At 41.5% G+C, this 25584-nt stretch overlaps 2 protein-coding genes across 19 annotated transcripts in view; one reads left to right on the top strand and one right to left on the bottom strand.

The window, feature by feature from the left end:
- Positions 1–25584, top strand: part of LOC105488210 (phosphotriesterase related) — a 140353-nt gene that overhangs the window by 66628 nt on the left and 48141 nt on the right. For 12 of the 18 annotated variants that reach the window (XM_011752080.3, XM_071070436.1, XM_071070433.1 and 9 more), the window contains 2 exons: positions 2182–2322; positions 8440–9267. In XM_011752080.3, coding sequence (XP_011750382.2) covers positions 2182–2322; positions 8440–8650 — 352 coding nt within the window. In that variant the 3' untranslated portion in view covers positions 8651–9267. Of the gene's footprint in view, positions 1–2181; positions 2323–8439; positions 9268–14111; positions 14230–17179; positions 17251–21313; positions 21954–24944; positions 25046–25584 lie in introns of those variants that run through there. The other 6 variants (XR_011608234.1, XR_011608233.1, XR_011608232.1 and 3 more) reach the window with 5 other exon arrangements.
- On the bottom strand, positions 9372–19359 carry LOC105488209 (complement C1q like 3). Its single transcript, XM_011752073.3, has 2 exons — positions 17778–19359; positions 9372–12086 (listed from the first exon to the last, which is right to left on the bottom strand). Exons 1-2 carry the CDS (start codon positions 18363–18365, stop codon positions 11907–11909), a joined length of 768 nt encoding a protein of 255 aa, XP_011750375.1. The 5' UTR covers positions 18366–19359; the 3' UTR covers positions 9372–11906.

The raw sequence follows: 25584 nt of genomic DNA, 5'->3' as shown, positions 1-25584 counted from the left end.
CAGCTACATGGGAGGCTGAAGCAGGAGAATCACTTGGACCTGGGAGGTGGAGGTTGCAGTGAGCTGAGATCATGCCACTATACTCCAGCCTGGGTGACAGAGGGAGACTCCACCTCAAAAAAAAAAAAAAAAAAAAAAAGCTTTGAAAATTCTTCTGACCTCTTAGAAGTAGATTCATAGACACATAATAGTGCTTTCTTTTTTTTTCTTTTTCTTTTTCTTTTCTTTCTTTCTTTCTTTTTTTTTTTTTTTTTTTTTTTTTTTGTATTTTTAGTAGAGATGGGTTTTCACCATGTTGGCCAGGCTGGTCTCAAACTCCTGGCCTCAAATGATCCACCTACTTTGGCCTCTCAGAGCTCTAGGATAACAGGTGTGAGCCACCATGCCCAGCCAGATATTAGTGCTTTTTGTTTTCTGAGATGGAGTCTTGCTCTGTCACCCAGGCTGGAATGCAGTGGCACAATCTCAGCTCACTGCAACCTCCACCTTCCGGTTTCAAGCGATTCTCATGCCTCAGCCTCCCGGGTGGCTGGGATTACAGGTGCCTGCCACCACCCCCAAATAATTTTTGTTTTGTTTTTGTTTTTTGAGATGGAGTCTCACTCTGTTGCCCAGGCTGGATTGCAATGGTGTAATCTCAGCTCACTGCAACCTCCGTCTCCTGGGTTCAAGCAGTTCTCCTGCCTCAGCCTCCCAAGTAACTGGGATTACAGGCACCCACCACTATGCCCAGCTTAATTTTTAGTATTTTTAGTAGAGACGAGGTTTCACCATGTTGGCCAAGCTGGTCTTGAACTCCTGACCTCAGGTGATCCACCCACCTCGGCCTCCCAAAATGCTGGGATTACAGGTGTGAGCCACCACACCTGGCCATTTTTGTCTTTTTAGTAGAGATGTGGTTTTACCATGTTGGCTAGACTTGTCTGGAACACCTGACCTCAAGTGATCCACCCACCTTGGCCTCACAAAGTGCTGGGATTGAGCCACCACGCCCTGCCACAAAATAGTGCTTTAATCCTTACATCGTGGAGTTGCCAAAGTAATAGAAATATCAGCATGAATTAAAAGCCAATAAGACAATGACTGTCTAATGTTCTCAACTCATCTCCAGACCAATTTCGGATCCCAAACGATCCCTTATAAATCTGTAGGTCCTTCATTCCTTTCATGCAGTGTCTAATGGGGTATATTTTTCCTTCATTCCCTCCATGCAGTGCCTTCCTTCCCTTCATGAAATGTCTAATGGGGTATATTTTTCTTTCACATTGTTTTGCATATTGTTCTTCTGCTAGGATGTTTTTATTCCTTCTTAGCTCTCTGTGTGATTGGATCTCTACAATGGTATTTTGGGGTTACCTTAGTGCATCTCTTTTTACTTGTTATAATGTAAATTTCTTGAGATAATCTACTCTTGCTCTGTACTCTACTCTTCTCTGTAGCCTGTACTTGTCTTACATTTCTCTCCTTTCCCATTCATTTACATAATCTTACATCCTAAAATAGATATATTCTTTATATGATAGCTATTGAAATGAGAAGATATCCATAAAATTTATCATAAAATAATAAATTTTATTTAAAAAATAAGCACTCCAGAACATAAATATCTGTATGAGTATTGTGCCTTAAAGAAGTTGTTGGAACGGCATTCTTTAAAGGCTTTAGAATTAATTTTAGAACCACTTTACAATCTTCATGAGAAAATCACCCTGCTACCACAAGGCAAAGCCTCATGTGTTACCCAGATTAGCATTACTCACCTAATTCGCCAGACCTGAGGGCAGATTTCCTTTGATAGTTTTCACACTTCATAGCAGTCCTTAGAGGATGAAAATTTACTCCATTAAGGATTCTCAAAATAGTGTGGGGGGGCATATTCTGAACTCAGTTCTGAGGGAGAATTCCAAACTTGCTTTGGAATAATGGAAGCATCATTAAACTAAGTCTGTAGTACCCAAGTGCTTTAGAGGGGAAAACCCCCTTTTAGATGAGTAAGTTCTGTTATTTCTGGTAACAAATTGAACTTACTATTTTATACTCACATCATTAAGAGCCATTTCAGAAGTTTCTGTTACTTGACTTCAACTATGTTCTTGTACATAGTGTGCTTAAAACTTCTAGTATGTACATGTGGAAAATGGGCTCTTCATAATAACAATATATCTGTTGTATTGTTTCTAGGACTATACTTGATAAGAAGGAGCTCTTGGAGTTTGCTCAACTTGGCTGCTACTTGGAATATGACCTCTTCGGTACTGAACTACTTCATTACCAACTCTGCCCAGATATTGACATGCCTGATGATAACAAAAGAATTAGAAGGTAAATATGGTAAAGTCTCTCATAGCATTCCCTTTCCCTAGTCCTTTTTGATTGTCATATCTAGGGAAGTATTAGCAAAGATTCAGAAAACAGTAAGCAGGCTGAACCACAGACTTGCAGAGAAAAATATATCTATGCTGTTTCAGGGAGAAAATCTCTCTATATTATTTTAAGGAGAAAATGAGTCATCCTAAGTAGGCTAAAGCTTAGCAGAGCCTTAGAAGTTCAGTGCAGATGGGCAGCTGACAGGAAACACAGATAATACCCAACCCCTGCCATGAAAATCAGAGAACAAAAGACATTTTCCTCTTTTTATCTCTAATGAAATAAGCTGTTCCTCTCTCAGGTTGACCACACTAAAGCCATAACTTCCTACCAGTAATATTTGAAATGCTTTATTAAAAGTTTTCATTAAAAAGGTGATTTCAAGTTAAATGCTAAAAGTGTAAGGTCTAAAGACTAAACATCATGTAAAATGAATGCAACCTTCCAAAATTGTATAATGTGTGATGCTAGCAGATAATTGTAGGAGTCATTCTTTGTAATCAAGTAGAAAATTTTTGGTGTCAACAATAGCTACCTAGTTTTGTCTTGGTCACATGGTGATATGAAGGTTGAATGAACCAAGTTAGAAAATCTAGGAGGAGAAATAAATTGGAGATTGACAAGGAAGACTTTCGTTTGGGAATATCTAAGTGTTGCTATCCAGTGAAGCCCTAAGATATGGTTTGTATGTGATAGTTGAACTGTGGGAATGAATGACATCACTCAGAGAAGAGGATAAGGACAGAGATCTGGGGACAGAGACATTTAAGGAATGGAGTAGGAACCGTCACTCAAGAAAAGGTTGAGAAGAAGTTTTCAAAGTGATAACATGAGAGATATATGTTGTTATGGAAGTCAGTAGAGAGGAAGACTCAGGGCAGAAGGGCTTGGATGCCGGTAATAAGTGACAAATATCAAGGGAAATAAAGACTGAAAAGCATCTATTGGATTTCACAATGAGGAGGCTGACATTTTATAAACAGTAAGTGCAGTCTCAGTGGAAAAGGCTTGAGGAATGAGTGGGCCGTGAGGAAGAGGAGAGAGAATGCTGAGGTGACTCAAGAAGTGGCAGCGGAGGGAAGCAAGGAGTTGAGGCTGGAGTTAGAACACAACAAAGAATCAAGGGAAGTTTCTAGTAAGAGTTGAGAAATGTTTATGTGACTAAGAGCAAGAGCAGAGAGAGGGCCAGAGAGAATGAGTCCAGGGAAGTGGTGCCCATTCCACAGGGTTACTACAGAATTGACATGAAATAATGTATTCCAAGTTTTTATCTGAGTGTCTGGTACAGAATATGGAAGTGTTCAATAGATGTTGATTTTTAGAAACTCTGGATAGATAAGAAATATAGAGCAAGGTTCCTAAGGCGACAAATAGATGGAATCTGGGAAACAAATAGAATGTTGGTTGAAAGGATGCTTTCTCCATTGAAATGAGAGGGCGTGACACAGCAATGGGGTGAATGCAAATAAAAGTCTTAGTGAGGGAAACAGGAGACTGAGGACACATGTCCTTTAGTGTCTCTGTGAGGTGGACATGGTTATCTCCTGAGAAAAAAAGAGTGGATTTAGGGCAGGACCATGTAGAGCAGGAGGAAGGCTAGGAATGGCTGTCGGGTCAATGAGAGAGACCTTGACATGGGTGTGTTATGTGCGGGACATAGTTGAGTCTAGAAATCATGATTGCATGCCTGTGCATTGGCACCAATGCACATGATTTGGTGATTATTTTCCAAAAGCAAAAATGTTTTGCGTTTTGGTAGTGGAACCAGAGAAGTTGTGTGCATACAAGCAGAAAATAGGAATAATTCAAGAGATTGAGGGCCGGGTGCAGTGGCTCAAGCCTGTAATCCCAGCATTTTGGGAGGCCTAGATGGGCAGATCACGAGGTCAGGAGATCGAGACCATCCTGGCTAACACGGTGAAACCCCGTCTCTACTAAAAAAAATACAAAAAACTAGCCGGGCGAGGTGGTGCGCGCCTGTAGTCCCAGCTACCCGGGAGGCTGAGGCAGGAGAATGGCGTAAACCCGGGAGGCGGAGCTTGCAGTGAGCTGAGATCCGGCCACTGCACTCCAGCCTGGGCGACAGAGCGAGACTCCATCTCAAAAAAAAAAAAAAAAGAGATTGAGGGTTGGGATTCTGTCTGAAAGAGATGGATAACAAAGGAGGGGTTGAGATGAGGGTCATGGGATCCAAGCTAGAGGGAAGAAAGCGTAGAGAGGCATGGGCAGATAGACAGGAAAGCATAGCAGGGCAAATAACTGGACTGCAGGCTTTAATGAAGTAGGTGGAGCATATATATGCTCAAATATATATATTATATATGTATATACACACACACATACATTAGAAGAAATGAGTGGAAAAAGTAGAAAGAGGTAACATGATCAGAGTAGGAAACTGAAGATTGAGATATTCAGACAAGAACTAGAATAGAATCATGAGAACAGAAAAGTGATTGCAATGGAAGTAGCAAAGCTGGAATTGAGAAGTTATGTCCAGGAACCATGAGATTCAAGTGTCGATAGTTGAATAAGGCACACTGGGTTGAGGGGAAGATCTTGACCCCATGGTCATAGTTGGGACATCCTGAGGATCTTTCCCTGGGAAGTCGACATTTATGTCCTTATGCCTTCTGCTGTCTCCATGTTCTGGCATTCTGCCTTGATCACCTCATTAATGGTACTATGCTTCAAGTTTAGTATCATCAGGGAAAGCTAGTTAATCAATGTTGCTCTAGTTAGGTAAGATGGCAACACGCAACTCTACATGAGCAAATGACTTCACCTGCCTTGACCAATGAAGCTCTGTCTTTTCTTTTAATACTCAGATCAGTTATTTGACAAGTAGATGTATTGATTCTTTGTTTATTTTTGTTTTATTGTTTTAATTTACTTGCCAAGGAACCCGATTCAATACAGGTGAACCTGTTTCCCTAAAGCCCTAGTAGTTAGTTTATACTCAGAGGAGACTATTCCTTCCCTAAAGGCATCTGGAATTTAAAATAGGGCAGTGCATTCAGTCATTCTCATCTTTCATAATCTCAGAAACATGATTTTCTGATCAATGCCCTCAACGCATGTTCTATTTCTTCTTTTTTTTTTTTTTCTCTTTTTTTGAGACTGAGTCTGGCTCGGTCGCCCAGGCTGGAGTGCAGTGGCCGGATCTCAGCTCACTGCAAGGTCCGCCTCCCGAGTTCCCGCCATTCTCCTTCCTCAGCCTCCCGAGTAGCTGGGACTACAGGCGCCCGCCACCACGCCTGGCGAATTTTTTGTATTTTCAGTAGAGATGGGGTTTCACCGTGTTAGCCAGGATGGTCTCGATCTCCTGACCTTGTGATCTGGCCGCCTCAGCCTCCCAAAGTCTTGGGATTACAGGCGTGAGCCACGGCGCCCGGCCTCAAGACATATTTTCTAAATCATCTTGGAAATGGGAACTTTGCACTCTGGATTGGCTTCCTTTTCCCAAGCCCCTTTGTGGTAGTAAGGTGCATATTTTGCACACCTGTGTCTTACATGAGGCTCCCAGACCTTCTAGAACAAGAAAAAGATCTGTAAAGGGGCATATATGAAGGAGATAGGAGGGTCAGATGACCAATGGCTCCCCCAGCATTCCTTCTTGGCTCCTTTTGGCCATTTGTTTATCCTTTACTGTGCTAAATATAGCCATTCTGGATGTATGGAAATGATAAAAATTATTATAATATCAATGTGTGTATATGTATATAATGCATGTGTGCTATTCCATACATATGTATATGTATGTGTGCTTAATCTTCCTTAAATTAAACCATGCATTATCACTTGACCCAAGGACAGCCCATGTTAAGCACTGAATGCCCTTTTGGGTTGCAAGTGCTCCAGTACCCCACTGTCTTGCACACTTGGTTTTCATCATGCATCATCAGTCCCTTTCTGAGCCATTGTAGTCTTAAACCTCTGAAGGCATGAACACAGAAGCACGCTTCTGCCTACCTCTGGTGTTCAGCACCAGAAATTCTGCGTCTAACACCTGTTTTCAATCTTCTGCTCCATTTCTCAAATCTTATTATATCTCTGCCTTTTCACACTTTGTAGTCTCTCTCTAATATTTGTTTGCAAACACTAACTCATTTGTATTTCTATAATTACCGTGATTTTTTGTCTTCTCGTCTGTAGTGGCTCCCCCTTTTCTGGCAGCATCTCTGTAATTCCTGTTCTTCCATAAAATGGCACAACAGGAGAGATGATCTTTTAGTGTAAGCGGGACGGGGCAGGTTTTCTGGATGGTCAGGATATAATTGTGTGTCCAGAGCCATAACGTTATCTTTCTCCTGAGATAAGTAGTCTCCAGATTCTTGACTTGACGGGCTCTAAGGATTCCCGGTCTGAAGTAGGAGTATGTTGTCCTCTGTGCTCTTTCATTCTACTTCACTATTTGGTAACATCAAGGTCTGACACAAGACATCTTAGAGGAATTTCTTTATCCACACAATCTGCCTTTGTAGTATGAGAAATTCTATTTCTCAGATAAGAAACATAGGCAAAAATTTTGGAAAATTCCCAGAAAATATCAGGGAGAAAGTGTTTCCTGAAACCTCCTATACCGTGATACTTCTTTGCAGTTGTGGATCAAGGTTTGTCACACTAAGGTTCAGCATTGTGTATGCATTCTGTCAAATCTTTCTCTGTTTGTTTTTTTTTTTTTATGTGATCATATAACTTATCTTAGATAATTCCCCTAAACTGAGTGTGTTCCAAAAGTAACTGCAGATCAGAACTTTAGGATATTATACACATTTCAATGAGGCAAAAAATTGTAGTGGCACAAAAGTCGTTCCATGCGCTTACAGGACAGGCATGGCTCTTCTCTGCTGGTGCTTGCATTCCTTTGACCTGCAGATACAAAGTCTATTCTTCCATTATCACTTATTTTAAAATATATGTTCTCGGAGGGCAGGGCTTTGTGCCTGAGTTTGTGTGTGTGTGTGTAGTGCCCCACGTTTTGCTCACTGTAGTAATTAAATATGACTCATGTACTAGGACACCAAGAAATGCTTTTGAAACAAAAAAGATACCTTTCAAATAATCAGCCTCTGGGGGAAGGCACTGTCCATCCGTCTAGATCCACTTTAGAACCTAAATGCTGAAAAAACTATTCAGAGAATCCCAGAGAAGAGCCATTGTCTGCGAGTGGCATCTTCCGCCATCAAAGACCCATGGAAGTCACGACAGACACTGCCCAGAGTCCAGACACGTACAGATGGTAGCTGTCAGGAGGTGACTCACACTACAGATTCCAGCATTTCACACAGCAAAGAGGATTTCATTTTTAGAGAATAGTCAGGGAGCTGTTCCTTAGTCCACTGACTACAAATTTAAAGGAATAGCTTATTATTTTAGCAATCTTGCTGACACGGAAAGAAGATGGAATACATTTGTATTGGTCAGTTGAATCCAGTCCTCAGAGACCACAACTAAATCAAAATTCCCATAGACTTCAAAGGGACAAATGGTTAAAATACTGACCAACCTTTTTTCAGTGACTTTGTAGCTTACCAAATGCCCCTCACTTGCAGATCCACTGATTTTGCTCTCAGAATATTTTACTTGTAGTGAGATTCCTTTTGTTTCCCTATTTTAATCACAAATAGTCCTTGATATTGATTTGCTAGATAAAAGGAGAGAGCAAGAATGAGATCTGAAAAATGGGCCCACAGAGAGAGGCATTTGAGAGAGGACTGCTGAATACAAATCCAGAACAAAGTTATTTAGCGAAATGCCAAAGTGGTCATTCATCCAAACTGGCACATCCTATTAGAAGCTATCTTTAATGCGGTATTGCCAGGCATTGTCATAAATATCACGGGTTAGAAATTTCTGTGTGCATGGAATAAGGATATGTTCCTACTAGGATGCAGCAATATTTTTATCATCACCACACAATATTTATTAAAGTTCTCTCAGTACACACGCCACGGTAGAAGGCAGTATCTTTACGATAAGCACAATAGGTTAATGAGTAAAAAGTCAAAAGCACCCTGAAAAGCGAAAATGAAAGACAAATGACATCTAATGAGTTAACGTTCTTCACAGGGTGCGTCTCCTGGTGGAGGAGGGTTATGAAGATCGAATTCTGGTAGCACATGACATACATACGAAAACCCGGCTGATGAAATATGGAGGTCATGGCTATTCTCATATACTCACCAACGTTGTTCCTAAAATGTTACTGAGAGGTATAACTGAGAATGTGCTCGATAAGATTCTAATAGAGAACCCTAAGCAATGGCTAACTTTCAAATAGGATGGTTGCTTATGAATTCGCACCTTGCGTGTAAAACTGGCGGAGAACATTCAGTGATTTCCAGTCCACTGAGAGCTATTAATCAGTTACCTAGGACTAATGACAGATCATTTCCTTCTGACGAGAAGTAGGAGGGTTTGCCTTCTCTGAGACCAGCTATTACACCTGTGCCTCTAGGGAGTTACTCAGCCTAATTGAGCCCTATTATTTTGCCTTAACAAAATAAATACAGAAGTACCTATTTCTAAACAATGATTTAAAGTCTATATCCCCTAAGCTGAGTTGTTGTTTTTCTCCCTAATCTACCAGCTGCACTACTTCAGAAAATGTAAAGTGTTGCTAGTTGAATTATTCCCTTCTTGAGCGATCTAATGTTTCTTGTAATATTGATGATCCTACTAATTATCCTGCTGTTCTTTAATTAATGCTTAATGAATAATATGGCACTTTAAAATAGCTTCTTCAACAAGGGAAGTTAAATTTTGAGACTTTTTCCCCAAAGGATACTGACTGTAATACGATTACCAATTCACAATGATAAAAATATTTTGAAAGGTTAATTTTATGCTGTCCACCTATCTATATATTCTTCTAATAAAATGGTTTTGATATCTTTGGCTTTCTGGTATCTATTTTTGCCGTAAATTTTGCTGTTTTGCAATCTTTGTATAAGAACACATAACACTACTGAATTATAAAAATTCAATCATAAAAGTCAAAATATATTACATAATATAGTTTAATGAATCATTACATTTATAATAACAAAGGCCACAATTTAATTAACTGATAAGATATAATGCAAAAAAAAGGAGAAATGTTTGCCTTATATATATTCCCTTTATTTCCTTTACCTTGTGGTTTTCCTTGGACCTAAACAGAGAAAATAATGCTTATTTATCTGAAGAAAAGGTCAGATCTATTGGAAATGACAGCCTGATACTAGAGCCTCCTCTTTAAAAGGTATCCAGCCCTGATATTTTGTGTAAATAAAGCATTTTTAAAAACTCTTAGTTAAAACACTTAGGTGATGGCCACTGCTGCTTATAAATTCATCTTTTGGTTGAATCTTCACTATGCTATTTGGCACCTAAAAATATTCTCCAAACCCTTGCTGCCAATTCCTCTTTGATAAATATATAGTTAATTCGAAATAAAATCCATTGTGATTCATTTATGAGTTATCTTACATATCACAAAGGCCAATTAGAATTTGTCCTTATTCTTGATGAAAAGTTTGTTTTTAATCATAGAAATCGTGACAGTTACTCAGACGCAGGCATTTCAACAGAGCTAACACCACCTTCAGATAGGCACACCATGCATAACTCTTGGGAAGTTGAGCTTTGCTAAATAAAAGATATTTTGGCTGATCAGAGATGTTCAAGCTTTCTGTGTATTGGAACAGAAAGTAACAAAGAGGAATGAGCCAGGAGAACAAATTAATTCCTTTAAATAAAAAAAAATGCAAGTGTCCTTCACCAGTAAAGGAAGCAAATTTTAAAAATTTCTGTTTTTGAAATCTACTTGTCAAAGAGTTTTCAAAGGCAATGAAAGGGGAGCAGATTTTTCACTGTAATAGTGGAAGTTGTGTGATAGTTAGGAGATATCAACATGCATTTTTCATCTTTTCCTTAGATGAAAGAGATGGCTTTTGGCAGTGTGTTCTAACCAGCAAGAAAAGATTTGTATTACTCTCCAAATCTACTGTACTGTCAGCTTCAGTCCACCTGAGAAAAAAGAAAAAAAATTGATAGCTCAAATGCGTATAATTCATAAACACTGCAAAGGAGAGCCACTTGGTGTCTGCAGTCCTCATATTAACAATCTGTCACAGAATGCAGTTAAAGTATTGATTGGCATATGGTAATACAACAACCATAGCCTTAACTTACAGACCTGTAAAATAAAGGGCATTTTTACCGAATACAATTAATTTTCTAGATAACTCTTAAAGAGAAGTTGTTTTAACTGTTTTTGCTACTTCATATATTGTCGTTCAAAATATATTTTAACCCAAAATAAGTTAAATAATTTATGCATGTTTGTGTGTGTATATATGCATATACTTCTTTATATTAAAATTTTGAGGCTATACAGCCACTGTGCCCTATGGAATAAAGCCATATATATATGTTTTATATGTATATGTTTTATATGTATATAAAACATTTCATCTAACATATATATGTGTGTGTGAGTATATGTGTGCATGTTTAGCAGATATTTGTATAAAATATAAACACTGTTGTCATATTGGTTATATGTGAAATTGTTAATTTTGAAATAACCTCAGGCCACAGACTTGTAGTAACCGTTTGAAGGCCTCACCTAGTGTCCCCTTGGTGACGTATGCAGCAGCTCAAATTAAACCTTTGTGCATTGGGTTATGAATAATCTTTTGTTCCAAAGATGGCAAAAGCCTCGGCTTGATTTGATACTACAGAATAAATTTCTCTGACTTTCCCAGTGAATCTAAATGTATTCAGTTGACAAAATGGACACATAAGGGCTTTTTCTAAATACCGTACATAATTACACATTTTCACACTTAGAGGGTAATCCTATGATACACTGTCAATCTCTATTTTTAAAGACTATCACCAGAAAAGAGAGAAAAGAAAATTCATATAAGAAAAAGAAAATGTGAAAATGATCATAGGCTTGGGAATTCCCTCAAATCCAGAAAATTCCAGGTTAAGGCTTGAAGTAGAATCATTCCCACGTCTAGCTCTAAAGTTAACAAGAGTACAAGGCAAACAATTTCTTTGGGGACAAGCAGCATTATTTCAATTAGACCTTCTCCTGCAGAGTAAAAATCATTCTTCCCCACGCTATGAATGGACTCCAAGTATCATAATAAGCAGGTAAACTCACAAGAACCAAAGCCGACATATGGATAAAAGCAGCAAGATCACAGTACACCAAAGTATCATATATATTGAAGAAATAATTCAATGTCTTAGATTTGTCTATAAAAATTTGTGATCTATATAGGACTTCATTCACATGGACACTAACGATAAGGAGTATTTGCTTTGGCGGTAGTGGATCACACATCTGCTTATCTTGCTTTGATATTTTTTACATAATGTTTCTGAGTGATACAGATGTGAGTCAGGTAGCATTTGATTTCCCCACATATACACAACCGAGGTGCCCTGCCATTGGCATCCCCTGGGATCCTTGATTCACTGACGTTAGCCATACGCATCCAGTGTTCAAACTCAGAATGATAAGCTTAGTCTCTGCATTATCAGTCAGCATAAATAATAAATCCAGAAAACGTGCTGTATTTGTTGTTGTTCCCTCCATGGGCTTTCCCGCCATCTAATTTGATATAGACTTCATCTCCCGGCTCCAAATGAAGAACCACACTGTTACTGGCATAGTCGTAATTCTGATCAGCATCCTGGGCAATTGCACTAGCACGCACCTATGTGAAACAGACAAGAATTAGGATGCGTAAATGAGAATTCTCAAGTTTTCTTTTTGCCATTCATGCAGCATCACAAGCTGACTTGCTGCCATAGCACAGAATTTAGCGTAGGAAAGTCCCTGTTGACCTCAGAGCTTTATGAGAATAGTGCTATGGCAGTTTCAGCTACATTGGTAAGGAGGAGGACAGAAAGGGACAAAATAGTGCTTCAGTGGGGACAATTCTGGCAGTCTTCTCTAACTCCACATTCTAAACTATGCATACAATTTGTCATCTTCCTGTATCACTTGTTTTTCTAACTCCTTCAATCCCTATGCCCAATCACATTTTGAAATGAAACTAATAGTATTTTTTTGCGTTTTAGTTTAAGCCAAATAGCAATATTCTAATCAGCTGTTTATGAGTACAGAAGTTCAAGTCTTAAGTTCAGCTGTTCACCACAATTATTAGAAAACTGAGGTATGTAATAGCTAAAAATACCCAGGAAAATACCAACTCCTCTACTACTTACAAAGAAAAAAAAGAAAAAGTCTTTTGATTTTGGGCTTTCCAAATCTAATTCATGTAAAGCCCCCTTTACCAGGCTGCTTCAGAAGCTCATTTATACGTCTTTGATTATAACACCCAAGTTTTCAGAGCTCCTTTTTCCATCGTGTCTTTTTATTACTTAACTATGACATGTGCATTTAAATCAACAATTTAACCTCAACATATCTAAAACTTAAAGAAGGGACTAAATTTTCATGTTCTGAGGCCTCTCACGTTTCAAGAATTTTTGAATGATTTCATTGAATATCCACTTACACTTAGGAGATTCTAAATATGTGGCTTGATTTGAGGACAGAGGCTGCTTATAATCTGCCCATGGTAAGCCTGTGATCTCATTAGTGAGTTGATAGACATTTACAAACAGTCAAATTGCTTATCTCATGCATTGTGGACATTCTGTCAGATCCTTAGCTCAAATTAGGCTTCATGTTCATTTAGATATATTTTGATTCTGCCTTGGAAAATCTTTCAACAGGCAGACTTAGATTTGATTTATTTCAGTAAAGCAACTACTTTGTGGCTTGTTTCATTTCTATTCCACTATAATGATATTTCCCTGAATAACATCGCAAGTGATTTAGTGGTTTTGTAAACCTGCACTATGTAATAATGCATGATTTGGGGTACAATATGCTGGATTTTATCACTTGGAAAAATGAGAGAAATGAGACAGAAGTTCAGAATTTCCAAAATTTAAATGATGGGTTTTCCAATTAAATTTTCATGTGATATGTTCTCACATTAATGCTGAAACGTTAAAAAAAGGAGAAGGCTCTTTAACACTGCTGAACCTGTAAAGTCATTTGAGTAGTATCTTTAAAATGTCTTTCTGGGTATCATATAGCAAAAGGAGAAAATGACCTAAAGGATTTAGAATTGCTTAGCACTGTACTAATAGGCACTAATATAATGAAAACAATATACCATGTAATTATGCTTGGAAGCCTTGACTCCAAAGTATATGCCAATTTAGTAAAGTGGTCCGTTTTGACCATTAAATAATAATGCAGTTTGACTTCATAATATTTTCTAAAAATTAATCATGAGTTTGTAGGAGTTGAATGCTTTGATTCATTTATTTCATCTACCCATTAATTCCCAGGGAAACAAATCTACAAGAAGGATATTGGTATTATGACTTGTGTTTTTTCTCATCTGTGGATTTTTAATGGGTGAAAAAATTTAAAAACAAAATATTAATAAGCTATATTAGTAATACATTAGTTATCAACCCATAATATACTCCTCAGCTATTACTAAAAACCAGACACATTTTATTCAGTGCTTTGGGTGTTTAGGACATATTCTATGGTTATTGGGCTTTAACATGGTTTTCTACATGAAGGTATTGGAGAAACAGGACATACTAAAATTATGTGATTTAGACACAATAATCCTTTTAAAAATATAATGCCATTTTTATTCTCCAGGGTGTAACCATAAAACCAAGTAAACATCACCATTTTCATTCAGCAGGTGTAACCACAAAAACCTACGAATGCATTAGAGTGATTCCACAGACTGAAAGGTTACCCTCACAGTTTACACCACCTTTGTTGGATCAAGCCAGTGTGATTGCTCTTTAATGAAGGTAATTCTCTAAGATTTTAACCTATACTGTACTGTAAGACTGTCCCAATTAAATAATTGCCATACTCCAGTGTACTTGGCATGATTTTGGTATGCCTGCTCACCTGATCATACTCTAAAGATGAAACAGGACTTGAAATTTCAAGCTCTAGTATCCAGCTCAGTGACTTCAACAATTCTTTCAAGCCATCAAACTATTGAGGAAGGTAATGTGTTCACCCTGGAGGCTATTTCCAGATTCCTAAGTGTACACTGATTTCAACATTCTGTCTGGGAATACAATCCATCCTTTCTTCAGCGCAATCGACCGATTTCTACCTAAATTTACTCTAATATCTTTTCTTATTACAAGATAACTATTTAGATTCTGCTTTATCTTTAGTTCATATTTCTTTAACCCTAAAAAGATTATTAATTTGACATGTCATTGATCTCTCTAATAAGTGAATACCAACCCACAAACCACTCATCCTTTTAAAAATATTTCGTGTGCATTAGTGCCATAACTCATAAATTTTTAAGAGTACCAACTGGTCTTTAATTATTTTATGCTTTTAACCCTGAAACAGTTTTAGTTTTCATTACAGTGGCTTATTTATTATAGTGGCATTAGAGTGATTGTATTCAAATAGCAATTTTTCTTCATGTTTTCTGCTAAGAGGATTACAAACATTAAAGAGATTTCCTCCTTTCAAATGTAAAGCTATCTGAGTCGAACTTTTACCTTTAATATGCACTGTCATGGGCTTTCAACAAAGGTAGGATTAAATTTAGGTTGATGGCTTCATGGAGAGTATGAGAGCTGCGGTCCTTTTAGGGGTATGTTTCTGTGTCTGCAATAGGTTGTGTAGTTTTAGCATTATCTTATTAGTGAGGATCTATCGTTAGAGATAATATTTATGGTGACATTTGTAATTTAATTAATTGCCACTGATGTTCTCATAATTTCATTTGCATTGCACTTCTGTGGAATCATAAACAAAAGGTTAAGTGGCACATCAGGTTAATTTACCAGTCTTTGATGTTTCCATCTGTGATCTTACATTCTACACAAAGCATAACTAAAATGGCTCTCATAAGGTTATGGTCCAGAAGCATTTCTCTCTCTTAGTTTAATTTTTAGTTTAATTTTTGTGCTTCTCAAAATCCACTTAATCCATAGAACGTTACGCTGACATGGATCTCTGAGTTTCTGTTTTATGAAAACAAATTAGGTCAGCTCAGAGAGGGAGCCTGCCATTCTAAGAAGTGATCAGACCCAGAATATAATCGAAAAGAAAGAGTGAAGTGTTATTTAAAATTAATGAAAAGATTTTATAAGATTTCTCATTTGTAACTGCCTGCAGACTGGACTTGACAAAATAGTTCTAGTCTAGAGATAAAATTCCTTAACGGTAGTAGTGTAGTAACCATTTTCCAAAATAGTCCACACTGAACTAAGAAAACAATGTTGTTTACCACTATAGATTTATTTTTCTGAATTACCTGTTGCATACCTTTTGCAGAAGCAGCAGCTTAATATTACCAATGAAAAGCATTATGCATTATAAGGTCAGCTGTTTTACCTTATTCTTTTTCCTGATCTTCATGGAATGTATGTGCTAGCATGACACAAAGGAAGATTTTACACCCCAAACAATGAAATAATTTTAAAAACAAAATGCACATAGAACACCTACTTGGTGTTATTTTCTTGGAATCAGTGTAATATACACAGGCTCAGCAGTCTAGACGTTAACATTTAAACTAATTTAAATTTATTAATCCCTGCTTTTTTCATGCAATTGCAATTTCCAGATATTTAAAGATATGAGCATTTTTATACATTTGCTGATAAAATTGGAATCATTTCATTTTAATTGATACCTCTAAAAATCATCTCTTCAGCCCGATTGTATTTTCCAGACCTGACCTTTGAGTCAGAAGAGAGCCAATTTGCAAATAAAGGGGTGTCTCATGGCTGCCTGCTGAGGGGCTGTTCATAAGCCTTTTTGTGAGGGTGATTCAATAGCTCCATTCTGGTGCAGTGAGTCATGCCCGTTTTAGCCATTTGCCTATAACTGTTTTACTGCCCTGTGAATAATTTTTATTTATCTTGATATTATTTTCATGCATAACAACTGTAATAAACAACCCTGTCAGTGCCTCCTGGTGGCCATTTTTCCTCTTTTTGTTCTATGTGTCCTGAGGGTCCCTTAGCTATTTGTAGGATAGGGTAGGGAACAGGACGTTTTCTGTCTTTCTCTCTTACGCATTTAAGACATCTTTTTTTTTGTTTGTTTGGCCTTTCACTTTTGAAAGAATTCTGACCCTGAATTAGGTCTTCCGAATCCTGCTTGAATGGTGCTTAACAGAAACCTGGGTGATAGCTAAGAATCTCTGAATGTCCAGGGGGCGAGTTACCTAAAGCCCAATAGACCTCGTTTAAGTCAAAGTTGCAGCAGGAGAGGAGGTCTCTTGATGGCGATGCCAGGGTCGCGGGCCATCCCCTATGCCACTCAGTAAGCAAAGTTAAAACCCAGAAACTCAGCCCCAACCGCAGGCTACAGGCTGCAAGGCCTCGCCCCAGTGGCTACTGATTCAGCGTGCACAGAAGGTCCCATTACACTTTTAGATAGTTGCAAATATTATTTTCCTCCTCTCACTAAAAGATCAAACAAGCTTCGGTTTTGCAATGACCTCGAATTTCTCCACAGTAAAGTGGCCCCAGCAGAATACTGCAGACCCATGCGTAGCCCTTGCAGCGGCGCCGACTGGCTCAGGGAATCAAATCCTCTTGGCCGGCTGGTCCAGAGGGTGATAGACTCGAGGCTGGGCTCGAACCGGTCGCCCCCGCAAGCCACCTGCCCGAGCGTCCTCTGACTCTATAGAGAGTTTGGGTTCTGAGTCTAGCTGCGCGCTGTGTTTCACTGCATGAACCCCCGAATCTCAACTATTCTTTTTGTTATCAGCACGCCTTGCCTCTCCCCTCCGCTATTTTTTGGCTGAAAACGAAACTGGAGTTTGCGCCTTGAAATTGACTATATCTGAGTTTCACTGCCTGGGACGCCGCAAGGACTTGGCGACCGCGGGCCCCACAGTCGCTCCTCCGTTGTGGCTGCGCCCGGCTTGGACTCACTCCTTCGGGGCCCTTGTTTCTCCCTCGGGCCTTTGTCTACCACCCCCGAGTCGGTCACCCTGCCACGCCCATTCCGGACTCCCCCAGCCCTCTCCACTCCCCAGAAAGCCCGTAAGCGACCAGCGCACGAGCTGTCCCGGGGACCCAGCTCCCGGCTTCCCGCCCCTCGAGGGTTGCGCTCGCAGGCGCGCGCACCGATCGAGGGTCCCAGACTCCGGAACCGCCCTCTCCAGGCCGCTGGGCGCCCTCCTGCGCGCACGACCCCCGCCTCTCCAGCGTGGGACGGCGTCCCCCCTCGCCGTCGCTCCGGGAAGCCGGGCCGCTGCGCCCTTCCTCCTCGGGCTCCCACCCCCATTTCCGGGGTCTCCTCCCTCTCTCCCGCACCTTCCCGCGCTCCCTCCCCGCCCTCCCCGCCGCCCGCTGGCGTTCACCTGGTTGTTTTTGCAGAGATCAGCCCACATGCTGGTGCCGTCCCCTCCACGCATCAGGACGTGGTAGGTGAAGAAGTAGATGCCCGGGATGGAGCAGGTGAACTTGCCGGTGGTGGGGTCGTAGTGGTTTCCGAGGTTGGTGACCACGTCGTCGAACTTGAGCACCTCGTAGCCTTCGTGCTGCCGCTTGAGGCCGGCGTAGAAGGCGATCTTGGGCACCGTGCTGTAGGTGGCGGCGCTGATGGCCCCGGCCGCGTTCAGGCCGGGCGCCCCGGGCGGGCCCGGCAGGCCTTGGCGGCCCGGCTCGCCCTTCTCGCCCGGGGGCCCCATGGGGCCCGGCGGCCCGGGCTCTCCGGGGGGCCCGCGCGGACCAGCCTTCCCGGGTCGGCCGGCCTCGCCTTTGGGGCCCTGGATGAAGGTGGGCAGGGACTGCATGAGGCCGCGGTCGGGCGTGGCAGCGGTGCTGGGCGCCTTGGTGCCCCCGTAGGGGTCGCAGACCATGCGGCAGGTGCCCAGCATCTCGTAGTGCGCCGACGTGCCGGCCGAGCTCACCAGCACCGGGATGAGGATCACCAGCAGCAGCACCATCACCACCCCCAGCGCCCCGGCGGCGATCAGGCGCCTCCTGCTGCCCACCAGCCGGCTCAGCGCGGGGCGATCCTCTTGTCTGCTTTTGGACAGAATTTTGAAGGTTGGGCGGGGACCTCTTCAGAGCCGAAAACAACCCCCTGCGAACCCCAACTCCCCTGGGCGGGCGCGCGCCGGCCGCTGCTGCCGACTCCTGCTCCCCCCGCGGAGGCTGCGGCTGGGGAGGGAGCGCGGGCGCCCAGTGACTTGAGCCGAAGTCCCGAGCCTGGGGTGGGGGTCGGGGGAGGGGTGCGCGGGGCGCCCTCGCCTCCCGCGAGCTCCTTCGCACCTGTGGCTGCAGCGGGCTCCGGCGCGGCCACCGGGAGGGCAGAGCCAGCCGCCGCCTCCTGCGCTCGCCCGGGCCGCTCACACTTTTATGCCGCCGCCGCCTGCGATCGACTTTTCCGTTTTTGCAGACTGCGCCAGTTCGCACCAACTTTCCGTCTGAAGTTGCCTTTTTCTGCCTCCTCCTCCTCTTCTTTCGCTCGCTCAGTTCGCCCGTCCGCTGCCTTTTTTTTTTAATTGCCTCCTTTCTCTCTTCCTCCTTTGCCACCACCACAACTCGAATAGACGCGCACCCCAAAGCCCCGCGTGGGCCCGGGCGTCCCCCGGGTGCGCCCAGCGGCGGCGGCGGCGGGCACTGTCGGCTCGGCGAGGCTCGGGGCTGGGGTGGAGGAGCGAGCGAGCAGCGGCGAGCGCCTCACGGCCGGGAGCGGAGCGAGAGAGAGACTGAAAGCAGAATTCTGCCTGGGTACCACCTGCCAGGAGAAGAGGAGGCTGACAAACGCGCGCCGGAGCAATTTATAGGCACCCAAGGCACAGAGGAAGGGGAGCCGCTTTGGCATCTCATTGCAGCATCTGCTCTGCTCATCCCACTCAGAGAGAGTTTGGCATTACTCTGACAATGTGGGATTTTTTTTTTCGGCCTCTCTTTTTTTCTCTCTCTGCACATGGATGAACAGTGAGATTCTGAATACTCCCTTGCTGAACCAAGCGATGGCAGGTCCTGCTGGACCCACCTGGGGGAGAGAGACAGCTGTGCGACAGCTTTCAGGGCTCAAGGGTCACACCTAAGTCCCAGATTTCCCCACTGCCAGCAGCCCCAGTTGGAGGGTGGAGGTGAAGGTTGAAAGGAGGGTGGCTGAGTTGACAATGTTTCTTTGCTGGCTCCTCTACAATCAGTGCTTCAGGTGTTTCTCAAAATGCCACTTTTAACAGAAGGAGGGCCTTTTAGAATTTTCCAGATGCTAGATGTGATTTTCTTTTAACCTGATGGTTTTCCTCCTCTGCCTTCTAAATGAATAAGATGTTACCCCAAGAACAGCGAGGTATGTTGAAAAGCCAAATAACATTTCTGAATGATTTAAAATGAACATGTCCACCGCATCTGGGGGAGGGGGGGTTGGTCCTTTTTACAAATGCTGCACCGTGGTGAGTGCATACATATGTACTCTACTTACAGGCTTACAGTTCTAGCAATCTTTCAGGGGATACTGCCAATGGACCTGAAGTTGCATTTACTTAAAGTCGCTAAATGTACGAGAAATAATCACTTGTTAAAATGGCGTCAAAAGATCAAGCAAGGAGCATTTACACAAGTGCTGGGCAACGTCTTTTCCTAGGATATGGAAAGAGTTCTTATAAGCTCCATAGCAGATTTCCCAAATGTACATTGAGGGAGGGAAGAAATAGGAGAAATACAAGAAACAAGAGCCTCCATTCTCAGTGGGTGAGCTGCAGAACAGGATGGTTTATCATATTACTGGAAAGCTCCCAGTAGATATCAGGCAAGTCATCCCACCAACAAATACATAAGACACACAAGAATGGCTTTAAATAAATAAGTAGAATTGATTCCTAAATCATACTTCTGCATTCAGGAGCAACAGATGTCAATCAAACGTAGGTGACATTTGCTTGTCAATACGAGGATGATGGCTGGGAAGACGGTGACTTATTACATCAGGGTGAGAATGTGAAATGAGAAGCAGGAACAAATAAGACTCCAGCAAGCAAACAATAACATCCTGGGTGATGATCAAGCAGCCTGTGATCTAGTCTGCGGGTGTCACAGCATGGACTTCTCCTTTCCTCCCTGTGCCTCAACCTCCCCGCCCCCCAGCCTACTCCAGTCCCCCCCACCAATTTAATTCTTTCTTTTCTTCTTCTCTGTTCCACAACAAAATACGGTCAAATGAGCAGACAGAAGGAAACAAAGATTCATTGATTCTTTTAAGAGAAATGTCAGTAGCTCTTTCAAGCCTTGCCTGGGAGAATCAACCCTAAGAGGTGTGCTGTGTGGCCCAGTGGGGTGGGTGTCTCCACCTCCTGGTTACTGACAGAGCCACACTGCTCCTGGAATTGGAAAACAGTCCTTCCCACTTCTCAAGCCTTTAACTTTTATTTTAGGGTAGTGGTTTTATAAATGTGCGCCTATTGCTTGGGCATAATTGTACACATATTTCCATAATAGTTTCGTTCACATGAGCTGCCTTATTTTCAAATTTTTAAGCAGCAAACACATAGTAAGTTCTTCCTGGCCACAATATTTACTTTCCTAACACCCTCTGGATTGCTTCTTAAAAGTCACCTTCCTTTTGGAGGACAAAATGGTGAGGTTTGCTGCCAGCACTGGCGGGGGGGAGGGGGGGCGGGTAGGGTATTAAAACTCTGATGCACCAAATTATCAAATTTCATAAGGCCTCTCTATTGCTACGAAGAGTTCTGTAGGTGACACAAAAGGAGTTTTTTAAAGGTAGAGATTCATGGAGAAGTTCTCATCAAAACCTCAAGCTATGTGGAGTTTTCCCATTGACTAATGCTTAAGATATATTAGAGTCAAATGCTCATAAAATGTTCATCAATGCTCATAAAATATTACAGTTGAAATGGACCCTCTGTTCATGCAGATGATGAGACCGAAATGAGCTTCCAGGAGGATCAGCACCATTCAACGGGCTTGCTGCTTGCACTCCCCTCTGCACAATATGGATACATCCCATCCCAGCCTGAGACTGGTCATACTAGTTCTAGTAACTGAGGCTTTCCTCCTTCTACTTTCTCTGACGCCAAAGCAAGTTTGATTTTGCAAGTGAGTGCCCTCACATTTTAAAGCTCTGCTAAAATTTAGAAAGGCACTCAGCAGTCATCATTCATGACGAAAGCATTCCCTCCCAGGCCACATGGCTGACCCCAGACTTTCTATTAACTGCACAAGCCTGGGCAACGCATGGATATTTGACTTTGTAGTGAAGCAGATTTAAATTTTTGGTCTCCTTCCTCTCCTCTAGAAGTGTCTCACTGTGCACTTTGGGGGAACATTTTGGTTCCCTCATGATTTTCAAGGACGACTTGGTAGTAAACGAACTTATGGCTGGTTTTTGCCACTTTCTACTGCTTGAATTTCCCAGAAGGTTCTCTGCAAAGTTACTCACGCTTCAGCTCTTGTTCCGACAGTTTGGATAAACCATCTGATATGGCACATTACTCATCATCTTTATATGTATATAATAATAGAAAACGTGTCAATTAAAAAAATATTTGATTTTCTTCAGTCCTCATTAAAGAACCAAGTTTTCTCTCATATTTGATAAGAATCTTGGAAGTATGCCCTGGAATCTCATTTCTGCAGCATCTCCCAACCGTCTCTCAAGTAAACACCAGGCTCCCTACTCCCAGTTCCACCTGTACCTGGGCCTTGCAGACCCTCCGGACGATGAAGTCCAATCCAGAAAGCCGTGATCGTAGTTGGATCACAATCCTGTGATTTTCATCTTTCCCACATCATTTCTGTTGCTTTCAGAAAGCTGAGCAGATCCTAAGCACACGACTCCCACACAGACGTGCACGGCCCTCCATTAATCATTATTGAGTATCTACGGACAGCACAGCCCTACGCTGGGCTCTTACCAGGCAAACAAATATTTAGTCATGAAAATGATTTCCAAATCCAGCAGCACTTAAGCAGAAATAGCATTTCTTAGAACAGGAAAAAACAAAACAAATTAACAAACCCAAGGACTGTCTAGAGAATCAGACATAAAAAATACAAAAAAAAAAATTGGAACTAGATCTACTGTTTATCTTTAATTTTGTGGTCTCCAAATTGCATTTCAGAACATATACTCCTTTGACTGAAGAATTGTACATTTCTAACTAGAAAGGGTCTGCCTGGAGTTATGTAGGGAAGCCGTATGTCCTGATGGCTTTGGAATCAGATGGGTCTTAATTTGAATCCTAGCTTCCTCATTTAGGAGCTGTGAAAGTTACTTAATCTCCCAGAGGCTCAATTTCCTTTCCTGTAAAGTGGAAATAACACTAATACCTAAATTATAGGGTTGTTGTGAAGATTAAGTGAGTTAATGCGTATAATTACAATGGTACCCAATTTATAATAAGAGCCCAATAACTGCCAACTGTCAACTTAGCATATTGTAGGACTACTGAGTAGTGTATGCCTATGAATTGAATGGAAGAATGCAAGGCTTAGTAAAGGAAGCTGAAACCAAAGGGACTGACTTAAGACAAGTGGCATAAAATGAACAGTAAGTATGATAGACTTGGATAAAACAGACGGGAACACGAAAGTTCTCTAGGAGAGTTGCCGAGGTGTACTCTCCTGTAATATCAAGCAAAACAAAACTCAAAACAAGGATCACATTACCCTTCTCCAAAGTAAGAAGACAAAGTTTTATATCAAGGTCATTTGAATTCATTGTACTTTGATAGCCCAAGTTTTCAGATGTAAGACCTAGTTGGATGTATTAACGTGTGTTTTTTGGTCCTCTAGGAATTCCCCAAGTCAACAAGTTGCAAGTGTATTTAAAAATTATTGTGGTCGTTATTAAGGAACTGTTTCTGTGGATAACAATTCTCAAAGAAGCAAACATACCTTTGTTTTGTTGTTTGTTGTTTTTTTGGGTTTGTTTTATTTATTTATTTATTTATTTTTTTGAGACAGGGTCCCACTCCATCCCTCAGGATGGAGTGCAGTGGCACAATCTCGGCTCACTGCAACCTCTGCCTCCCAGGTTCGAGGGATTCTCATGCCTCAGTCTCCTGAATAGCTGGGATTACAGGCATGCACCCCCCGTACCAGCTAATTTTTGTGTATATATATAATTTTTTTTTAAGTAGAGACAGGGTTTTGCAATGTTGCCCAGCCTGGTCTCGAACTCCTGGCCTCAAATTATCCACCTACCTCGGTCTCCCTAAGTGTTGGGATTAGAGGAGTGAACCACTGTGCCCGGCCCTGCTTTGTACATGAACTAGAGGAGCAGTCCCTCTGAAAGACACCTAAGTCATAGTCACAACTGTAGGGAATTTTCAACACGAAACTTTCCATAGAAGGCAATTTGGAAAGCTAGCTTGGCAGGTGTATTGTCAAAAATTATTGAACCGCCAAATGGAGATGGTTACCAGCACGTTACATAAGACTCAGTGTACAATGTATGGCTTCATATTGGTCCATACTTCTATCAGTCAAGAGAAGGATGAAATCTCAAGTATGGATGTGACACTTTATACCTGCCATGGGTAGAATGTTCAATCCGTATGAACTTACTTGATGTAGAATTAAAGGAAAAGTTACCAAGAATGAGATCTGAGAGCTTAGCATGTCCTCCTAAGCTATGGCCATGATAACTCATCATACAAGGAAAATAAGTGAATTCAAAGAACTAAAAGCAGCTGCCATTAGATTACAGGGAACTTTCAAACAAAAGATACATCATAGGAAGTCAGGTGAGAAGCTGTCAACCGGGCAGGCAGTGATAAGAATCGTAGTTGTCTTATTGTACTGTTTTGTTTTGTTCAAAAAACCTAAAGCATCATGCATTTTGAAATCAGAGTTTGCAGAGAACCCCCAGCAGAGCCAGGACGTGCCAAGAGTGACTGATATTTCTAGAATCTGAATCTGGCTCTTGAAGTAATAAGGCCGGAGGAGACGTGAACATCAAGAGAAAGTGTATTCAGCTCCATTCCTATGTCAATGTAGCTTCAGAGCAAGTCACCTTCAACGAGGAGCAGCACATCCTGTAAACAAATACCGTGCCCCTTGGGTACTTATGTGCAAATAGACATATCAGCTTTTCCCTAATGCAGGCAGTCTCTTGGGGGTAGTTCTATAACATGTAAAAATAGATATAATTTGAAACCATAATCCTGAGAGTAAATTGTGAAGGTATTTTAGATTTGTAATAAGTTGCAGGAGGAGAAGAGAGAAGACAAAAGTAACCTATCGTAAGTGGCTGTATGTTCCATATAAGTAATTGTATCCCTCAGTGTTTCCCATTGAAAGTAGCTGTAATAATTCATGCTTTAATTCATTAATCAGTAACTTAGTCTCAGGCTCTGGAAAGTGGAAAAAGTTCATAAAAGTTGGTCCTACTTAGATGGAAATTTGGAGTTTTCGTTTTTCCCGAATTAGTCAACGTACAAGTAGAAATCCTTACACCTGCCAATACCCACAAAGGTGTCTATGTTTTCACACAGGCCCGTCTAATTACATATCAGCAGTTAAGATGTTTCTCCCCATTCTAGCCGCGTCTAAGATGCTAATGATCCTGGGAGTTTTAGCAGCCTGCTGCTGCAGTGTTTGAACCATTCCAGTAAGCAGCAACTTTGCAGGGACAAGGACAGAGGTAAGGTTTGTTTGTTTGGTTGGTTGGTTGGTTTTTGTTTTGTTATCAGTGGGCACCTTTGTGAAAAAAAGTTAAAACGATCAATTACATTAGGGGATTAACTGAACATGTCTATTATCCAATAGGATATCCATTATCCATTATGTATTTACATTTGTGTGTATGCCTTCCATTATGCATATGTATATTATTTCTTTTACATTTACTGTTAAGAATTTGTTTTTGTAGGTGAGCAGAGGGTCTCAGTGGCTACATAATGAGGGTCAGATATTGAGTACCCATGATGGTTTCTTTTTGTCCAAAGCCCCAGTACATAGGAACATTGTTCTGTAATGACACAGACAACCGACTGGCCCTCTGCCCATGTTCCCCCGGAATGAGGGTGGCATTCAACCTCAGTGGCAGTTTTTGTAAAAGTTCTTGAACAGAAAAGAGAAAAAAAAATCAGAGCGAATTAAAAGGGATTTTAGGAGAAGTGTCCTCAACAAAAATCACGCACTGGGCCAAGCACGGTGGCTCATGCTTGTAATCCCGGCACT

Source organism: Macaca nemestrina, chromosome 9 (genome assembly GCF_043159975.1).
Source record: "Macaca nemestrina isolate mMacNem1 chromosome 9, mMacNem.hap1, whole genome shotgun sequence".
In the NCBI taxonomy this organism is placed as follows: Eukaryota; Metazoa; Chordata; class Mammalia; order Primates; family Cercopithecidae; genus Macaca; species Macaca nemestrina.
Note: the sequence above shows the minus strand (reverse complement) of the source record. Positions and strands in the feature narration are given on the sequence as shown.